General features: G+C 40.5%; 2 protein-coding genes across 2 annotated transcripts in view; one reads left to right on the top strand and one right to left on the bottom strand.

The window, feature by feature from the left end:
* LOC109030794 (leucine-rich repeat, immunoglobulin-like domain-containing kekkon 5 protein) overlaps nucleotides 1-22,155 on the bottom strand; it is a 628,607-nt gene that overhangs the window by 471,588 nt on the left and 134,864 nt on the right. The window lies entirely within an intron of this gene.
* LOC109030796 (uncharacterized) lies at nucleotides 946-4,226 on the top strand. The gene is made up of 2 exons (XM_019041940.2): nucleotides 946-1,097; nucleotides 3,398-4,226. The coding sequence occupies exons 1-2, from the start codon at nucleotides 1,041-1,043 to the stop codon at nucleotides 3,977-3,979; spliced, it is 639 nt and encodes a 212-aa protein (XP_018897485.2). The 5' UTR covers nucleotides 946-1,040; the 3' UTR covers nucleotides 3,980-4,226.

The raw sequence follows: 22,155 nt of genomic DNA, 5'->3' as shown, positions 1-22,155 counted from the left end.
CAAGACCTACTTTATGAAATCTTTTGAATTCATTCATGGTTTGATGTTTAGAGGCGATGAGCCGAGTCTGAAGTAAATGACTCTCCGCGCATCCTGACCTCGGAGGTGGGCACGCAGCGACAGGAGGTCGTCTCAGTAAAATTGAGTTTCCTCGCGAATTTCTCGACCGATTTTCAAAAACTTGAGCTTGTTTTAAAGCTTAGAGTATGCCTAATATGTTTATTTTTACGGATTTGATTTATCTCTTTTCGTTCGAAAGATAAAAGGTAGGGAACCTTACTTTTTGGATGACCCTCGTATTATTATTTTTAGCTAATCTAAAAGAATCAAGCATCGAATCACGATTCTGTGCCTAGCGCAATTGACCCACTGGACGAATTTTAACTGAATCATATCCGAACTGTATCAAGGCGGCCACTTTAGGACGTTCGGGCTTTCAAATTGGCTCCAAAACTCAAATAAAATTTGTTAAAACTTTTAAAGTTCAAAATTTGGGATTTGAAAAATGCCAGCATCGAAAGAGAATTTTTGTAATTTTAACGCCATAAACACACGGCAGAATGTGTGTTTCAAATCTTCTTATTTTTTAAAATACGGATTTTCGAACGTCTTCAAACTTCCCTGAAAGGGACAAACTTAGTTCGGGAGTGTGAGAATACATCGTTAGATAATTTTAAGTAGTTGCTTCCTGCGGTTAGTTTCAGACTTGAGATTGAACCGTCGGTGATACTGGCAGACTCCTTTCGACCAAAACGCAGAAAAATTTTTGCATTACAATTCGAAACTTTAGATTAATTCTCATGTTTTTCTCAAATTTAATGCTCTCGTTCCTGGAAGAGAGAAATTTGACGACTGTAGAACGGAAATCCGGTGAAATTGCGTGTGGCGCAATGCTTTTTTGATGGGTGAAATAAAAGTAGAACCTCTGACGTACAGAAGGTTAAAAGCTTTTTTTGGCGTTGGCGCAGACACAGACTGGAGCTTGAAAGTGCAAGATTTTGCGCAGGCACGGCACATGGAGTTCGACTACCGACGCAAATATGCTGACGCGTGTGATGAGTTCTCCTCTTATCCTACTTTTTGGATATATGTGTTTGGTAAGTTTATATTTTTTGTGAGTAGTTTTCTTTCTGAGAAAAATTGTCACGATCACTAAGGGGTAAAATTTCTTAAATTTTCAAAGTGCAACATTTAGTGAGTAGCATTTTGTAAAGGAGGAGTATCGTTTTGGGCCTTTTCCGGCCCCACCTGAATTTTGCTAAATGTTTCATATTTTCAAAGTACTAGTCTTAGGTAGACTCTGTGCCAAATATTAGACCGAACGGAGCCCATGCAAGGGCGCAGCAGCGCCTCAAACCCAAAATCCTGGAATCGAAAAATAATTATTTTCGTCGACTTTTTCGACTGTTATCACTCTTCCAGCAGATGATTCCTATGTATTTTTTTGCGTACTATCCGTTTTTAGCCTTTTTAAAGGCCTCCGATAAATTTTAAGGGACCTTATGGCCCATTGTTGCCATTTTTGGCCCATTTTTAGGGTTTTTTTCCATTTAACACATTCAAAACTTAATTTAATCCAAAAACTATGTACATTTTTGAAAAGTACGTAAAAAAATGAATAAAAAATGTTCAGTAAAATTTTTCTTACGTTGCCAAATTTCCGAGAAAATTGGTCCCAAAGTGTCAAAAACGGCAAAAAATCGATAAATCGCCGCGCCTAAGGTTCAAGAAAGGGGAGTACAACTTTCATATTGTACCAGGTAACAGCTCTTATTCATCCATACAACATATTAAAATATCATAGTTGTACCTGGATTCCCACGATGTGAAAATTGACCGAGATGTCGATTTTAGCGGCCTTTTTATACATGAAGGCAGCTCTTTTGAATGTTTTTCGACCTTAGTCATCCTCTATGGGTGTGTACTATATGTATTTTTCTACGTGCTTTTCATATCTGGCCATAAAAATGGCTTCCTGTGAATTTTAAAAGGCCTAACGGTCCATTGTTGCCAATTTTCACCAATTTTTAGGGGTTTTTTCAAGTTTACGTGTTTGAAACTTAATTTAATCTAGAAACGACCGTGTACAATTTCGGAAAGAACGTAAAAAAATACATAAAAATGTGATTTGTACCTTTTCCCTACGTTGCCAAATTTTCGAGAAAAATCGTCCTGAAGCGCCAAAAATGCCAAAAATTGGATGAATCGTCACGTCGAAGGTTCCAGGAAGTGAATTATGACATTCATGTGGATCGTGGGACACTTTCTCCTCTTTGACGTGATGATTCATCCAATTTTTGGCATTTTTGGCGCTTCAGGACGATTTTTCTGGAAAATTTGGCAACGTAGGGAAAAGGTACAAATCACATTTTTATGTATTTTTTTACGTTCTTTCCGAAATTATTTTTCGATTCCAGGATTTTGGGTTTGAGGCGCTGCTGCGCCCTTGCATGGGCTCCGTTCGGTCTAATATTTGGCACAGAGTCTACCTAAGACTAGTACTTTGAAAATATGAAACATTTAGCAAAATTCAGGTGGGGCCGGAAAAGGCCCAAAACGATACTCCTCCTTTGCGGTTTTACGATAGCCAGTGCTATGAAAAGCAATTAAGTCGGAACTCAAATGAAATTGGTGTAGTGACCAAGAAAGTCTAAGTTCTTCCGCTATTGCAATCATCAAGACTTTAGCAGAACAAAATTCATATTAACATTTGATTTTATAGGATCTACAGAGGTGATACTTTTGGTGTTTTTCTATAAAAACCAATGTTTTTTCAATGATAAGAGTTTATGACAAGAGAACCCACCAATTTGTTCCTTAAAAGTTCTATATAGGATTTACCGATAAAATCTCAACTGAAAAAAATCCCGCGGACATAATCCCGCCAAAATCCCGCCATAAATGAAAAAGTAGAATACATCGATAAAAGTGAGAAATTCAACATTTCATTGTTCCATGAGCTGATCCTTGTGACTTTTATGACGAGAATACTGGGAAATTGGTGGCGGGATCGAGTGTGATAAAAGAATAGAGCGGGTGTATACAGCCCTCGTAAAAATGATGAAAAAATTAAAAGTAACAGAATTTAGTTTAGAATTTAGCTTAAGTTCTGTGCGATACCGCACAAAAACTCATCTATTGGGCGGTTTCGTATAAATTGAGAGTTATAATGTATTATGCTTTGCTAAAGTCTCGAGATAGAAACAATGTTAATGAGACTACCAGGAGTTCAGCTGTGCTGCGAGATTCCTTAGGGGTTTTATACAAGTCATGTAATTTATAGTATAGCCGCAATCAAGCTATAATTTTGTTCTACATATAATAAAATACTCAAATCCAAATCCTTTTCAACTTAGTTTCAGTAATAAAACTAATCCAAGTCAATTCCTTTTAACAGCGAATTTCGAATGGTGTCTCTGCTGCGAGTCTTGTAAAAATTGACACGAAGATACCAAAGCCCATAGACATTTTGAATGATATTCCTTCAAGTACCACGACAAACAATGTTCCAGCTCTTCAAAAAAGGAATGTTGAAATAACCCCGAGCGGTGTTAAATTTTCCGGTCCCGGCAAACACTCGATGAGTGGTTTTGGATCGTCTTACGGACTCAATTTCATTACGACCGGATACGTTGACATAAAACTGGAAAAGCTCATCGTTCAAGGAAAAAGTCCGGATCCAAATCAGACTATCCAGTTCAGAGACAATAAGATATTCGAGGGAGGAAAGCTGATTTGCTCGAATCTCAGAGAAATACAGGACGAACCGACGTACCAGAAATCCCACGACGGCGCACTATGGTTCACAAATGTCCAAGTGGGAGAGCCAATGTCTCACGACGAGATCGAGGCGTATGAAGACGATTGGGCCGAGTATGAAGATAAAAAGAAGGTGAAAGACGCCAATAAAGAACCTTGGGTAGAGAACGAAAAACTAGCGTGGAAATTTTGGACGAGAGCAGAAGACTCCAGGAAGTAGAGTTGAACACAGGAGGGAAAAACTGGTTTAGTAGAACTTGAAGCTCAGGATGGTGGCAGTTATGAAGAGAGTGTACCGACGTACCAGAAATCGCACGATGGCGCACTATGGTTCACGAATGTCCAAGTGGGAGAGCCAATGTCTCACGACGAGATCCAGGCGTATGAAGACGATTGGGCCGAGTATGAAGATAAAAAGAAGGCGAAAGACGCCAATAAAGAACCTTGGGTAGAGGACGAAAAAACTAGCTTGGAAATTTTGGACGAGAGCAGAAGACTCCAGGAAGTAGAGTTGAACACAGAAAAACGGAATAAACTTGGTTAGTATGAGAGAGTTGAACTGGCAGGATGGTGGCGTTACGACGAGAGAAGACGATGATGAAGAAGAAAGAAACCTCGGATAGAAGACGAAAAAACTAGCTTGGAAAATTTGGACGAGAGCAAAAGACTCCAGGAATAGGGTTGAACACAGAAAGCGGACAAACTGGTTTAGTAGAACTTGAAGCTCAGGATGGTGGCAGTTATGAAGAGCGTGATGAAGGAAAAGAACCTCGGATAGAAGACGAAAAAACTAGCTTAGAAAATTTGGACGAGAGCAGAAGACTCCAGGAAGCAGAGTTGAACACAGAAAGCGGGCAAAATGGTTCAGTAGAGCTTGAAGCTCAGGATGGTGGCAGTTATGAAGAGCGTGATGACGGAAATAAAGTGATCGTGGTGGTAATCATGACAATCGTGGTAGTATTGGCGATATTGAGGATGAAGAAAAAACTAGATCCGAAGATACAAACGCTCATCACGAAATCCAAGAAAACGGTAACCAATAGTAAAACAAAAAGTGGATTCATGAAAAATTCGACGGTATTTTTAACAATTTTGTTTTAATTGGTGACAAATTGTTTTAAGTAATAGTAGCAATGGTTCAATAAATTTTTTTAGGGTTGGAAGTAATATTTTCAAATATTTACATTATAGGAGTTTTGAATATTGTCTAAGATAATGCTGATAAGTTGGTGAAGATATTTGTAGACATTTTTTTTAAAAGCATTGTAACGAGAATTATACTATTGGTTAGTACCTTAATATTTTTACCCCGCTTTACGCTCTTCGCTGGGTTTCCAATGGTTTGGCGCTGTTGGTCCCTCAATTAAATTCTTTCCTAATTGACAAAATGTATTGGAAACTTCACACTAACGATCCAACATTGTATTCAGGGAACGCAAGCTTTCAATGACGGTCAATACTATGATAATTTCTCAGCAAACTGTTGAGCATAAAATCATAGAAGTGTCATCGTTAAATGATGGCTGATGAATGTCGGGGTGAGCACTTTGCTATAGGCGAATTTTTAGATATTGGGTTGAAATTGCTGAATCAATTGCTCATCTCTTTCAGTGGCGTGGCGTGCTTTGCGATATATCGATTGTTATGCCATTTAAACCTATAGAAAAGGATCGATAAACAGGGTGTTCGCAGCGAACGCCTTAATAATCGATTCTCTACCATACGTTTAAATGGCAAAACAATCGATGTATCGCAAAGCACGCCACGCCACTGATTGGTCGGGTTGACTTTTGAAAATAACTTTTATACATAGGGAAAGCCAACAGAGCGGGGTCTCCAAGTGGACTTCATTTTGTAATCAGAAACTACAATTTCCGTCTCAGTTTTGAAACAACGTATGTACCATTACTTTTCCTACGCACTTAAATGTTTTTAGAGATGATCCGGAGATTATAGTTCCTAATTGCAAATAGTATGGATTACTCTTTGCAATGCAAATTACTACTTGAACCAGAGAAAATGTTATTTGGAAAGTAACATTTTCTCAGGTTGCGACTACCTCTCTTTGGCGTCTGGAAATGATCTAATCGGGATACTAAGAAGTAAAGGAGAGACAAGCTGTTGATTCGTTGCATATCGACGGTGAAACTACCAAACCACGTATCTCGTTTGCGGTGTTTAAAAATCTACGCTCACATTTTATTTTTTTGAAGTAGACCAAATCAATATCATTCGTTGAAATTTTCACGGAATTTTCTCCGCACAAAGAGGAAAAATCACAGAAATTTTCAAGACTGGATGTTAGGTAGTTTTTCATTTAAAAAATAAAGTATGAAAGGAAGTCTACGACGTCGCAAACCGAGATACGTGGTTTGGTAGTTTCACCGTCGATATATAAATTGAGTGATGACCCATTAATCCGAAGTCAAGCGTGTTAAATCACCGGCTTCGCAGCAGGTGAGATAACCCTATTCTGTCATTTTCCGCAAAAACGACGAATTTCCATACAGTTCCCGTTGAAGTTACGCTGTCCCTGCCCATCACGGCAGTATTCTTACAGTGCAAAAACAGCGAATTTCCGCAGGGTTACCATAGGCATTACGCTGTTTTTTCAGTACATTGCTCACGTGCGAACCGTGAGAGCTCGACGTCCACCATTCAACGAAGCGTGCAATTTTTCCCGCCCGCCGCGGCCGCCTCGCGCTCTCGGCTTAATAATTCCTTTTTCTTTATTTTCCCGGCGATTCGAGTTCTGTTTCAACAGCAGAATGAGAGCCCGATTGGACTCGACGAAACTTGCGTTTATTTATTTCTTGGGCGGTTCCTGTCCGCCCCATCTTTGCCCTCGACACACGCCGTTGTCAAACTGGTCGCTAAAATGTCGGGATTGTTTTTATTCAGCATTGGTTACGAGTTATTTGAATTTCCCGCTCGCAAGAATAACAAGAGCCTACTTTAATCAAATCGTGCACTGCAACGGACTTGCAAGTGGGCCGATTGTTGAAGTCGATAGGCAATACTATAGACAAAGATGACAAAAAGGATGTGAAGGGATCCAATTGGTTTAAACGGGTGGTTGCGATGGACAAAGGAGGTACGGACTAACTAACGGTAACCCTAGAGTACCTGTATAGGGAGAGTAGCGACAGATCTGAAACTCCGAAAGTCCATCAGGCCTTCACCGATGCCTCCGCGAATAAAGTTAGGGCCCAAAAGGGCAGCCAACCTATGAATTTCGAATGTCCAGAGCGATTTACAAATACAATTGTTACGAACCGTCGTTTAGAAAGCATGTATTTGGTTTACTTTTTGCATAAATTTACTTATTTTTGCGAAAGAACGCTCATTTATGTACACTCTTAGCCATCTTGGTTAGAATTGAAATCTGTAGGCTGGCAGTGAAATTTTGTGTGTTAGAAGTTGCTCAGAAGGGTGGCTGCACTTTTGGGCCCTAAGCCCTCCATGAACCGAACTGTCGCTACTCTCCCTATACAGGTACTCTAGGTAACCCACGAGAGACGCTTCAGTTAGTCCATCATATTCTCCCTAAGTCTATAAGGACTAACTGTTTCAACCAAAAGATCGCTACATAATACTTATGTCTTCTTTGTCTATTGTTTTGTCTATCAGTTTTAACAATCAACCCGCAGGTTTTTCAAGCAAGCAGGGTCCTTTTCCATCCCTGTGTCGTTCAAAGTGTGAACAACATTCAATACTGTCGTGCTAAGCAGAAGCGTCGTATGAGCCTGTAGGCGTTGCCAAATTCACTATGTTGTTGCAAATTGCACATTTTTTTAAAATTTTATCGGCACTACACAGCTTATTTGATTAACTTAAAACTTTTTTGAAAACTGATTATAGCACTTACTTTCTTATTGTTCTCTACGCACTATGGCCATTTCGAGCATAGAGAACAATAAGAAAGTAAGTGCTATATAATAGGTTCTCGAAAAAGTTTTAAGTTAATCAAATAAGTTGCCAAATTCCCTTTGATAAAATACGAACTTCCCGGGAAACCTGAGAATAAGTTCTCTCTAATTTTCAGAGACTTTTGCTGGCGATGAATTCTAAATTCTCCAAAAATTTCAAGACAAAATATTCATAACTCCCATTTTAAAAAAAAAATTATCGGAGAAAATTTGGCAACTCTCTAATATTTATACGGCATTTATCCTTAGGACGGCAGAATAGCAGAGTCACCGAAATCGAGGTTGCCACATGTTTATGATGCAGAGACGGCCACGAGGACGTTTAATATGCGATTTAACTCAAGTAGATTGATGTTTTTTGTCAGAGCTGCAAGTTTAAATTTATGCATCGAAGAATGTCAATATCTTGGTCAGGAGGTACTTTCAGTAATTTTAGTTGCGCGAATCGTGTTCTGCAAGAAAGTTTGGTTAAGAAGCATGTCTTAATATGTTTGAATTAGTACCTTGTCTACTGGTCCATTCGCGCAAGCATATGTGTTCGAAGGTGCAATGCTTGGAGTATTCATACGATGTTGCAGGCGCTTCAAACGCATGCTGGTTCAACTGCATAGGTGGTGGTTTTAGCAGGCTTTCGAAGAGTGCCCTCTCCTCGCCCTGTGTTGTTTAAAGTATTAACGTCGGCAGGAGCTGAGCCAAAGCGCCGAAATTGATGTTGTCATATTTTCACATCATATATGCTATCCACAGTAACGTTCAGTGTGAGATTTGACGCAAGTAGATTACTATTATTTCAATGGCCTGTGTCACACTATCAAAACTAGCTATCAAAATATCAAGGTCAGGTGTTGTGATTGGCTTATTCGATGACTTGGACCAATCACAGCACTTGACCCTGACATTTTGATGGAGTATTTTGATAGTGTGGCACAAGCTTATCGGCGGGCGGTTCGAATTTACGCTGCGAAAAATGTTAATATCTTGGTTAAGAGTCACTTCCAGTATGTTCCAAGTAAAATTTGGATGAAAATATTTACATCACAATGCTTAAATTTGCACCTTGTCTAGCGGTCCATTGTGAGTCAAAAGTGGTTTTCAAACAATTTTGATGTGCTCACTGCTTAACTTGACGTTGGTGCGATTATTTCTATTCCAAGTCTCTTCAGCTGACTGAACCTCTTGTTGTTACTTCTCTGACGTAAGGGCGCACCTCCATTATGCCGTGCTAAGGAAAAATGCCGTGTGAGCCTCCAGGGGCTGTCAAATTTCTTTTAGTAAACCACGAATTTTCGGGAAAATTTGTAAATCATTTTCTTCCGATTTTCCAGATAATTTTGTTCGCAACTTCACCTAAATTTCCTGAAAATTACAAGGGAAAATATACATAGCTTTCCTGAAGAATAAACACTATATCGAAGGCAATTTGGCAATTCTCGAATGTTCATACGGCGTTTTTACTTAACACGGTAGTATTCCCACATGAGCCCGGAAAGCTTAGAGTTCTACGGAGAAGAGGGCTCATTTGGAAATTGAGATACCCCCTTACGTCAGCGAGGCGACGTTGTGTGCAAGAGACCCCTTGTGCGGAATTTCGTCAACAATGCTCTGCGCTCAAAGCCGGCGATGGTTGCTTTGAATATTTCCTGGAGATGGGATGGAACGCCGACGGCGGAGCACAGTGATAAACCGAGGAACTTACGAGCATCTTCGCCATCCACTCACCACCGACGCTGTTTTATTAATGAATCGAAACAAGTGTATTCGCTCCTAAGTCTCCGTTTCCAACAAATCTACTTTTCCTCCCCTATTACGCAACGCAGTACAACTGAACATATTTAAATCAAAAGGAACTATCTCCATTATAACTTTGGGTCGTATCCATGTTCGCGCCTAAAATAGCTTTTAGGCATTTTTGGTCTCAGACATTACATTTTGACACTCCGAAGTGTCATACAGATTTAATTATTTCTTCCTCTTCTTGTTCTAACGACTAGGGCATAGCCCTGTTTGTCAGGCCATCAAGTAACGAGCACAAGAAACTATACGTAAGTATTAATAATCTAAAAATCACTTAAAATAAAGGACTCGTAAAATCGATAAAAACAGCATAAAATCGTCAATCATCCTTAGGAATTAATTATTTAAACTGGTAAATGTAAACAAAGCCTTGAACTCATGCGAGGAGATTCCCATTCCTCGACTCAAAGTTTCGACAAAAAAATAAACATCAGGTAGAGCTGCGCTAAAAAGGAAAATACAGAGCGAACATAGATTCTTAAACCGAGCAGAAAAAGAATAGGTTTCTCGACTGCTAGGTTGGATAATTTCGAGGGCGCCAACATAGCATTTGAGGCTACTTTTTCGTCATCTTGGATAGTTGAATTTTGAAAATTCGACTGAAAATTTAATCTTTACGTCAAAATACCCCCTGCTACCAAGTTTCAAGAAAATCGATTGAACAGAAGCCGCAAATCTCACGAAAATTATGGCTCACACAAGGCTAAACGATACCAGTCTGTACTTACGTGGGGCAGTACGCCTTCATTTTCGTCTGATACTGCGCAACACTTTGGTGGCGGAATAGTTGCTCAGAACGCCTTCAACAGTATCGCTTACATTTGACAACTGAATATGACGATTACCGCTGATATTACGCAGTTATACATTTCCTCATTACTGAGGGTGTTGTTTCTTGAGTCACTAATTTCGAATTTGATGTCAAATTACCAAGATTTTAACACCCTGACCTATTAAATGGACCGCGTTAAACAGAAAGGAGCCGAGCCACATCAGCTATTGCCAAATTGAATTGGGCAGTTTAATTTTTTACATGAAAACGGCTGTGCGGATTTTCGTGCAAAATTTAGCGGATTTTCTCTATAACATTTTCAAGGAATCCACACAAACGTTCTCTCGTAAAAAATTAAATTGCCCAGTTAAATTAGGCAATAGCTGATGTGGCTTGGTTCCTCTCTGTTAAACGCGGTCCGAATGTGGGTAAGTTTATGCTACCAGCTCGAAACGCGCATTGGCGCCTACAAACCCAAGGGGATACTTCAAGCATTGCGCAATGCGTAAAGTAGCCCCTTAGGTTTGTAGGCGTCAGTGCGCGTACTCGTTTCGAGCTGGGAGCGAGCGGCGGCTCTCAGCTTGCAATGAGCTTCGGTGGCTAAGTGGATAGGATGCTTGACCGCGGAACTTGCTATTCCGGGTTCGATGCCCGACGGTCCTTAAACTTCCTTCAGGTTAAATAAACTTCGAATCATGATGCTTAGTCTTAATAGGTCCTAAAACTAATTTTTTTGGGGTAAATAATCGACTTAACCTGACTTAGCGGTTCAATAAATTAGCGGCTTCTGTTAAATGGACCCCTTCGTGTTAAATCATTTTTTTAATTTTTTTTTTTTTTTTTTTTTTTTTTTTTTTTTTTTTTTTTTAATTCTGACTTTTAAAATTACATCAGAAGAAGTGTAATAATGAAGGGCGGGTTTAGTTAAAAAACATTCATACCGGCATTTGCGAGGTTATAAGTTTCCGACTGCCTATTTTGCGCCGGCAAACCAATGTGAACAGTTTAAGATCTGCCGTGATTTTTCCAAGATAACTTTGATAAATTTGGCATACAAAACCTAACCAAATGCTAGTCGTGACAAAGTCGAAGTCGACGAAGAAGCTATTCATAGATTTAATTTGCCATATTTAGAGCTTTTCAGACTCGTCGGATGAAAATGCAGCTATGAGCTGTTTATTGGAAAGAAGCAGAAGTAAACTGATAAAAACTTATTCTTTGAAATACTTGAATTTTCCATCGAAAATTCCTACAGAATTTTTGCCCCAATTTGACAAAAATTTGACAGTCTCCTGGAAAGCTTTCCTTCGCAACCTTCGAAAAGCTTCGGGAGAAAAAATCTCCATGTGACCTTGTAAGACAGATAAAAGTAAGAATCGTGGGGCTTAGAGGACAAGGCGCATAAGTGCATTTTTTGAAAAATTGAGATATTAATGATTTCAAGCTTCTGTAGTAAGTAATCTGTGAGCATTCCCGAGAGTGTATAAAAGATACGACTTAGAAGCTTCTGAAAAATGTGATGAATAACCATCTAACCATGCAATAGGACGAGTTTCCAAAATTTCCTCTTGCGCGTGTCTCCCTAAGGTCTTATCCCTTCATTTCCTTCTTCACTCTCCCTCTATGCTACATAGAAAATTCACACCCCAGTCGACTATCATCCCTAACAAATATTCAAATGAGGGGACGAAAATTAAATCTCTTTGTGCTACGTTGCCAAATCCTGCCGCAAACACTTTCGAGGTATGTCTCAATTATGTATTTGTATGTAGTATAGCAAGCACTTGATTAAATTCTATAAAATCTAATGATACTTCGCAGAAAATATTAGGAGTTTTTTCTTCCTTTCTTTTTTTAAAAGAAATAAATAAAATTTAGATGTAGGTAGAAAGTAAACAACTAAGCAGGCTAAGCTAGTAACAACGAAGCTAGTTTTCGTTGATCTTCAGAAAGCGTATGATAGCGTTCCACTAGTGAAACTCTGGGAAGCCCTGAAAAAATCGAATTTTAGTGATGGACTTGTGAATGCGATTAAGAAATATTACTGTGGAAGTTTTACTAGAATTAAATGTCAAGGGAGGTTATCTGGTGGTTTTTATGTTTCTAAAGGTTTAAAACAAGGATGTTGTCTGTCACCTACATTATTTAAGATCTTTCTAGAACACGTTTTAAAAGAGTGGAAAAAGAAGTGCTCTGGCATGGGCGTTCCCCTAAATGATACGGACACATTGTATACTCTATGTTTTGCTGATGACCAGGTGGTGATCGCGCAGGATGCGGATGACGCTGAATATATGACTCGGAAATTAGTGCTAGAATATCGAAGGTGGGGCCTAGAGGTCAGTGTCAAGAAAACGGAAAAGTTGACGATTGGAGGGGATCAGCAAGACATAGAGCTGGAAGATGGACAGTGTATTAAAAGCTGCGAGCATTACAAATATTTAGGAGTTCGAGTATCCCAGGATGGAAAGATGGACCAAGCCATAAAAGATCGAAACCTGCAGGGAAGGAAAGCTATTGCTATGTTAAATAGGATTCTTTGGGATCAAAGTATCTCCGAAGAAAAAAAGAGAATGATTTATAACACCATAATCAAAAGCATTCTGACCTACGGCAGTGAAGTGTGGCCCATGAAAGAGCGTACCAAAAAGATTCTTAAGGCAACTGAGATGGATTTCTGGCGAAGATCAGCCGGAATCTCGAGGAGAGATCACGTAAGGAACGAAAGAGTCCGTGAGATCATGAACGCCGAGCAGAACATCGTGCATGAAATTATGACCAAACAGCTTGTCTGGTATGGTCATGTTCAACGAATGGCGGATGATAGGTTGCCTAAGAAGGTGCTAGATTGGGTTCCTCCTGGGAGAAGACGTAGGAGACGCCCAGCAAAATCGTGGATTGGTGGCATTCAAGATGAAATCACAAGATGCCATCTACCAGATGACCTCTGGATCGATAGGCAAGGATGGCGATTAGGTGTCGCAGAGCGCCCGAGCGCGCTGTAAAGCGACTGGAATGTATGTATGTAGAAAGTAAACAACACGAAATGAGGTTAGGTTGATTTGGAGTAAATTTGTCCGATTAATGAGAGAAGTTCTGCAACGAGGTGACAACTTGGTGTCCAGGACTCTGGCTAAGTGTGACAGTTGCTCCAACTGGCAATTAAATCTCTCTCTAATTAATTTGCAAACGGACCTTCTGCAAGGGAGATTCATTCTTGCGGTAAACATTCGAAGGTAGATACTACGCGGCTCAGAAAGACAAACCAACCCGAGCGATGACTTCTTTATCGAATATTATCGCCTTGGCAGATATTCGTGCTCCTGGGAGCGCATGTTGCCTATACGTTCAACTGAAGGCGAATCTGACTTCGGCGAACTCACATTTCCTATGCATAAGGTGCACAGTTAAAAATGTTCGTGTTTGATGTCACTCTGTTTTGCTTTGTGTTACTTTTTTTGTGTCAGGTCAACCTACAGGATATGTTTGCTCGACACACTCTTATGTTAAATGAAGTTAACTCGACCCTAACGACAGGCTACTCTGAGACTTCCGATCATGAATTGGATTACATTTTGCAATAAGGAGCCACTATCTCTGGTTTTTCCATAAAAACACATGTCTGCACAGGGAAACCAATGGCATGTATGTTGTTTCTAAAACGGGCCAAAAATAGAGGTTCCTTGGTGCAAAATGCAATACAATTACGTGTCCGTGTACTGCGGAAATTGTGTACTCTTGTTTTCCTCCCCGTGCTTAGGGGTCGCGACTTGCTGGTGGCTAGCGCATTTGACTATCACCGTTGTGACGCAGACTCAATCCTGGAGGGGGGGCAACCATTTTTTAACGAGGTCGCAGATTTTCAACAAACAGATTTGGTCCCTTCAACACGAAGATTTGGTCGAGTTGACACAGGGAAAACTACCGCAAAAAAAATCAACCAACAGCTTGTGTTACTTCATGTTTCACTTCCTGTATCAACACAATATTTTGATTACTTTTTCTTACTGCGTGGTTCCACAAGAAAAGATGCGGGACCTTGAAAAACCTTCGTTTTGAAAATTCTACTTGGTTGTCTTTCCCAAAAACAGCTTTTTTTCTCAATAGACTTCCTCGTGTTCACAGCAGTGGCGTGGCGTGCTTTGCGATATATCGATTGTTATGCCATTTAAACCTATGGAAAAGGATCGATAAACAGGGTGTTCACTGCGAACACCTTAATAATCGACTCTTTACCATAGGTTTAAATGGCATAACAATCGATATATCGCAAAACACGCCACGCCACTGGTTCACAGAGGTTGAGATGAAGCTAATCTTCCGGTTGCAATAAACCTTTTTAAACCCGGTTTTATCCGGCTTAACCTCATAAGCCTGAGTCTTTCATCTCTTTAGCTTTCAATTAATTCGGCGCCATAACTTCTGATTGTTTACATTGTGGTTAGCACTATATTACTCCTGTGTGCAATTACTTAAAAGTGCATGACTGACGTTCATGATACTTTGTGTCGGCGTAATGAGAGACGAAGTGCATTAAGGCGCCCAGGCGAGAGATGCAACGAGATTATGCCGTGTAATTAAAGAGACAAGTTTACTCACGGAAATGAGTTGAACTCAGACTCGCTTAGGGAAACCAATTTGCCATTAAAAGCTTACCTGGAACATAGAAAATCGTAAAAAACAATTAGCCCGACAGTCAGTGTTACTTCCGTGGGGAATAATCCTTTAAGTTAAAATGAAACTGCGATTTTCTCTAGAATTTTTCCACAAATAATGCGTACGGAACTTCTTTGAGAAAAGTGCGGGAAACGCGCGAGCAGTATTTCCCAGTGGAACGCAATGCGCCCGGAAAATTTTCATATTGATATAGGTCAGTTGCGCTGGTCAAAGAATCGTGTTTAAATGTTTGATTCTTGTGGATCACCTAAAAATAGTAAGATCTGTCGAATATTAACCGAGATATCGCGCTTTGAAAGATTTGTTTGATAACACAATCCACCGCGGTAGTGACAGAGTGACACCCTTGGTTTCTTCCACCTTACTTTCATTCGTCAGAGGGAGACACATTTTCACTGGTTCCTAGACATGGAACTCGGATGAAAGCAAGGGTGGAAGAAATCAAGGGTGATACCACCACGGTGGATGACGTAATAAATCGGATGATTCAAAGCACGATAACTCGGTTAATATTGAACGTAGAAAGTCGCTGTTAACACAAATCTTATTATTTTTAGCTGATATACAAGAGTCAAGCATTAAACACGATTCGGTGATCAGCGAAACTGCGTGACACATTGCAAATTTTTAAGAAACATAAAATTCATTTCACTGACCATGATGGTATCACTATTTCAGACAGCAGAAGAGAGGTGTTCATCGCATAATCTCAGGGGTCGTCCCTAAATTACGTAACGCACTTGATTGGCACATTTAAAGCCCCCCTCCCCCTCTTGTAACACTTCGGTGACGCAGATCACTACTCTTTAAAACGTAGAGATAAAATGGCGGAACTGCTCTCCTCGACCACCCCCCTACCCTTAGAGCGTCACGTGATTTAAGTACAGCCCCTTGAACGACCATTGCAAATTTCCAAATGCAGCAATAAAAAGAGGAGTTGTAGAATAATGCAATAGTTTGGCGCTAATTTGATGTAAAGCGTCTTAAATAAAGTTGAGAATCGAAAAAATTGGAAAATTCGGAGAGTCACCCAGGCTAAACACACAGAGAAATACAATTTAAAGCAATGCCGAGCGATGTTGCGAAATAGGAAATAACACTTAAGCTCTTAACACATTGCACTTACGCGAGAAAGTGGCGGTGAAAGCAGAAAACGTTTTGGCAGAGCGCTCTGCTCCGAAGGGCTCCACCGCTCTGCCAGGATCGAAAACACATTATTGGGAATCTGATAAAGTTGATGGGTCACCCTTTTATGGATTGGAATGGAGGAAAAAATCCATTCGGCTCAAAAAAGTGGCGGTTTGAAACAGCGCCAACGATAACTGAATCAAATTGACTATAAAACCGTACTTCTATGGGCCCTTATCGGCTCTTTGAGAGCCGACCGTGTGGAATTGAAACTTTCGAGCCTTTTTTAAAACGCTCGTAAAAATCCATCGTGCAAAATTTTCTTCTAATAAACACCAGAAATTGAACGAAACAGGTTATTAGGGACCGGTGTTGAAAAATCGGACCCGCGTAGGTATTTGTCAAAAAGGCAACGTCCATACGAAAAAAAACTTCAGTCCAAGAAAATTTTAAACTGATTTGTTCGAATCTAAGCATATGGGAATCCTCGAACGACACGCTTACTTTGTAAGACTTGCGTCTTTTATGTGAATAAAAGAAAGAAAAAGTACGAATTTTCGACACGAGGGAGGAGGAGAAGCAGAGGAAGTAAAGGACGATGATAAGAAGAACGAGAAAAACCTTCTTTCTCTTTCTTCTGCCTTCTTTTGTTTTATTCTCTTATTCATAATTACTTCATTCCCTTTTATTTTTATTATTATTTTTCTTCTTCTACTTTCTCTTCTTCTTCCTCTGTTTTCTGTTATTAAAATTATATCTCCTCTTCTCTTTCTTTTTCTTCTTCTTCTATCCCTCCTTCTCCTTCCTCCCTTCTTCCTCTTCTCTTTTTCAAAAATTGATTCTACGGGGAGACAAATGGCGACATCTTAAAAGCAGTGGTAAGGCTTGAATCATGAACCATCGATATTTCCCCATTTGAAGCTACGATAAAGAATCGATCATAAAGGTGTTCGTAACGAACACTTTGAACGTCGATCATTTTCCATAAGTTTAAATGACAAAGCAATCTGCAAATTGAAAAGTACGCCACGCCACTACTTACAATTAGAAACCCAGCGCTCCCCGCTGCCGCCGTCACAAAAATGCAAATTTTCCCAATTACCCATCTTAAAGAGGAAAAGGGCACGACCTTTCCGGGGCAAAATTGTTCTCTGTGGGTGGAAAAAAATCTTCACAAAGGCGGGAAAAAGGGCCCCCATCGCGGTTTTGTTCCCAGGCGAAGGCAGGGAGGTTAAACCGCGGTCAAGAATCTCCGAAGAGACATTTAATATTCTCATCTTCCTTCTTGGCCTAAATCTGAGGTTACTTGAGCCTCAAAGCCCGAGTCACCGCGGGGGGGGGGGGGGGGGGGCGTCGCGTCGGTGAGAAACTTTTTAATCACTCCTTTTTCGGCTCGAAGCTGTAATTGAGATAAACACGGACGCCGGGGAATTCGACTTTTTTTTTAGCCTTTGGAGCCTGCTTTTCCGGCCTCCCGTTTTACCCGCGTAATCGGACGACAAAGGCCCCGCGCGGGGGCGTTGCCACCGGGGGTGGGGGAGGCGGAAAAAAGGCGCAGAATTTCCGCGTTCTAACGGCTGACCGACCGGCGAGCATAATTTATTCACGGCCGACGTTTAAATATTTGATGCCTTTTAAAACCGACTGTTTGCAGTGGGGCCGGTGGTCTTTTCCGCAATTGAATTTTAGCCCGGATTCGCATCTTCTCCCAATTCCGGCGCACATCGAGCAAAAATCCGTGTCCTCGATTCCTAGTCTGCGGTGCTAAGGTGCCGTATGAGCTTTCAGACGTTGCCAAATTTCCTTCGATAAAATGTGAATTCTGGGGGAAATCTTGGCATATGTATTTTCCCCCGAATTTTTCAGGAAATTTTAATCGCGATCGAATCGAGATTATCTGATACTTTAAAGAGAAAAAATCCATAACTTCCCTCGAAAATAAACGATTTATCGGAGGATATTTGGCAACTTTCGAATGTTCATGTGGCGTTTTTCCTTTCGCAAGAAGGTAGCACCGTTCTTCGTCACTTAACAACACTTTTCCCCCTCCATTATATCGATGAAAATAATCAATTTTAAGGGAGACAGCTTTCAAGAAAGCATACCGATTGTGTGATTTATTCTGCGAGAAAAGCTCCGTACTTTTGATGGATGCCTGCCATTCCTAATATATTAGAGCGCCTTCAGTTTCGTATGATACTGTGCAATACCTCTGGCTCGTGTAAAATAGTTGCTTCAAGCGCCGTGGCACACTGCGGCGCCGCAGGTGGGCAGCCAGCGCGGAACGCGCATTGGCGCCTACAAACCTAACAGGGATACTTCACGCGTTGCGCAATGCGTGAAGTATCCCTGTTAGGTTTGTAGGCGCCGGTGCATCGCCGCTCCGCTTTGTGTTAGGCTCTAATATTTAATCTGGCGGAGTCAGCGTTATTCAACTCATGATTTTGAAATGTTTGCACATCCTGTACGGATTACTCTCATTTTAATTGATGAAAAAAATATGTATCAAAGGAAAATATAATGTGTGTTTTGTAAATATTAAGGTGCGGTCCCGTATCAAACTTAATGATTTCCAAAGCACACGATCTCTACACAATATCTTATAGCCTTTTATAATCGATGGCAAAAAAGCAACAGCCAGGCGATAAATAGCCCGGCTTCATAATTTGTTATCGCTTCGTATAGCCCGGCCGTATGATTTTCTCCGCTTTCTACAGTCAGGTATATGATTTTCTGTAGCCTCCCTTAGCCGGCTATGAGAATTCCTATGGTATTTTGAAACACAGCTCCTATCGCCAATTTTTACCAGGGTTGTATGACTCTCCAGAGTTCCAAATATGAATACCGCTTTTTTCATATTTCAGCAATCTCTCTTGCACAGATTAGAATTTTAGATTCGAAAAAGTGTATTTCATGCTTATATCATCTGGTAAATGAAAGCTTCCCTATGATTCTGACGACAGGAAGTTTTAAGAGGGTCAAAAATGGCAAATACAGGTGCAACAGCATAAACCTGAAAATGGTCTCTAAACCGTAAAAGCACAGATTCCCAGTTTGAGGTTCAAATTCCTTAATTTTCCCCCTTAAATGCTTCATTAAATGATACGGTCCGAATTGCCCAGATTTTTCCGGTCCTTGACACCATTGATCGTTTTCCGTTGGACCACAAATTGAACCTTTCATAATTTTCTAAAATCTCTCTTCATGAATATATCATGGAAAAAACCCAGAAGAAATAGCGAAAAAAAGGCAAGTTGCGTTTGACCTGCCACCACTTAAGTGCCCCCTGGTCGAGTCGTAATCCCCGGTCATGGACACCGAACAGCCATCATCCCAGAAATAAGGCTAGTCAAAATTCTATTCTACCGTCCTTTAAAAAAAACGTCGTAAGTACATCCGAACGCTGCCAAATTTACCCAGATAGAATACTCATTTTAGAGAAAAATTCCGAATATTTTTCATCGAGCTTTTCAAATACCTCCGATCAAATTGCGAATAAAATTCTCTGAAAATTTTCGAGAAAAATAATGACAAATTATCTAGTAAATTCATGATTTATGAGAGGAAATTAGGCAACGTACGAAGGCCCATACGTCGTTTTGACTTAGCTTAGCAGTATTGGCTCCGGCGAGAGGGCTTGATGGGCGCCCATCAAGGTAGTGACGAGCGACCTTCGCCGCGGAAACTACCGCCCGAACCATCCACACGTCTGCAAGCTCCTAAGCCCGCAACTGGAGCTCATTTCGCTCCTCCGCGGACAAAAGCGCGTAACTGGATCCCCACGCGCGTCCCAAAATGCGCAACATCAAATGGATCACGAGGCCGACGCGGAGATGAAGTTACGTCGGAACGTCACTCGGAGGGCGGACAATCGAACGGCGGAATAAATCCGCGTAAATGAAAGCTATACAGGGCCATGAATAAAACATGGCTCGCTTGCTTGAGACGCTCGTTTCGCGGGGCTAAAAGCGCGGATCCGCGTCGCGCCTCTGATGGGAGTTGTGCGGTTTTGTCGGCGGGCGGGATAATCAGGGCGGCTGAGTAATCGCCGGCCGTTGCCCGTTGCGCGGGAAACTAATAACCGGCTTCGCAGCTTCCCGCTCATTTATCGGCGGAAAACGCGGGGGCGCCACCGGTTGAAGCGACTTCGCCCCTTTTTTTAAGACCGCCGTAGGCCGGCGGTTACGCGCTTGGGTTTCGGTCGTTTCCTGCAGATTTAGTCGAAATGCCCCGCTGGAACGGACGGGATCCGTTTCCGCAACCCCTCCACTTTTGAATTTTCAGAGAGAAGAAAGTCGTAAATTTGCGCTAATTGTAAGCTATTATGGTTTTCTTTTTTATTTTTTAAGAAATTTGATTCAAATAAAAGTCCTACAAGGATATGTCTTTATATCCACGTGATTTAGATCAACTAAATTAATTTTGTTAAGCATATAAAGTAACGTTAGATGATAAAATCAGCTAATATGTGCCGCAAAAAACTGCCCCTCGTGTAAAAACAGCAGCGCCTCCGAAAACAAAGCACGCCATACTTAATTTTGTGTCAATTTTCTTTTGGGAACATGGGCATGAATTTCGTTTGTTTCGAAATTGCATAACCAAGATGTGTACTAAAATTAAAATATGGATTTTCTGTAATACGAACCTCTGTACGAACAGGAACCTCTGTAATAGCATCAAGTTTCGAAAAAATTGATTACTTACTCGTAAAGCTTAAAGTTATCCAAAAAACTGATTTAAAGTTCTGCTAATGTGGTAAATACCTTTTTAAAGGGCGGCGATTAACTTAGTGGCTCGATAAGAAACAGACTTAAGCTTTCCTTGTCTCAAACAGATCGTCATTTAAATTTCCCAGTCATGCTTAGTTACCAGAGGATTCCTCCTTTTTTCGGCAAGATAAAACATTCTGGATGCAGTATTTAAAACACTTGTTTCCTCGTTATTATACTGTTTACAGCCAACGATTGCTATCGTGATTCAAATTGCCAAACAAAGATTGCGAGCTTTAATCGAGTTGGACGGGTGTTGACAAGTTTTGCGTGAAAGTGCACTTGATATATGAATTGAGCTTTGCGGAAAAATTGAAAAGATCTTTTCGAATCTCGTGACAGATCCAGTTCTCGATAAAGATTCCAGTATTGACACCGATGCAAAAACATTGACCCAAAATTATGGGGAACAATAATTCGATCATGATCTGATAACCAAACTTAACTACATGGGTAACTAACTAGGTTCAAAAATAATCCTAGTTTATAATCTCTTTCCGATGACTAAAATGAATAGGCATTAGGCTACAGGATGGAATGAAAGATTGGAGACCGGGAAATATTTCATGAAATTTCACGAGGCTGTGAAAATTTTGAAAAATAGAGAACATTCGTTTCGGGATCTGAGTGTGCAACCCGCACTAAAAAAATCAACTAACAAAAAAAATCCTTAAATTATTTCCTAGCTCTGCTGCATTTTTCTTTATTTTTCTCGTAGGGGATTCACAAGTGACGCAAACATGTAAAACATGCCTCAAAAGCAATTTGGCGACGTTTTGATAATTATTTAGCTAGAACTCACATTTTACAATTTGAGATGTATCTTTCAACACCTTCCATTTCTGAAATTCTCTGAAATCTTTCACGTGGAATTTCACAATTTGATTTTTCATGAAATGGGTCGTTGCACGCAAGAGATACAGCCAACTGCATACACTTTTTAAGGGTAAGTTCGCTCGCAAATCTGCGTAGTTTGTAACACGCTTTTTCAAGTTTCCCGCGTCTGCGGGCAGTTTTTCTCAGTCACCGCCTACCAGGTTTGCGCAGGAAGAGGAGTTAGAAAGACTACCCAAAGTAAACAAACGGTTAACTAACTTTTTCTATCGTATGATTTCATTTGATCAGGCGTTTGTTCCCCTTTCTCTCTTTATTTTGCAGAAATGAAAACTCTGAATCAATTGAAATCTTCCGCAAAGAGATTTTATAGCCGATCGCGAAATTGTTAGTTTATTTAGGTAAGGCCTCGCTTTGGGCAAACCTGACTGCTGGCTACCAATGAGAAACTGCCCGCATGCGCGGAAAATTTGAGGAAGTTTGTCACAAACTA

This window comes from Bemisia tabaci, chromosome 3 (genome assembly GCF_918797505.1).
Source record: "Bemisia tabaci chromosome 3, PGI_BMITA_v3".
In the NCBI taxonomy this organism is placed as follows: Eukaryota; Metazoa; Arthropoda; class Insecta; order Hemiptera; family Aleyrodidae; genus Bemisia; species Bemisia tabaci.
The sequence above is the reverse complement of the archived record's forward strand: the minus strand, read 5'-3'. Positions and strand labels throughout refer to the sequence as shown.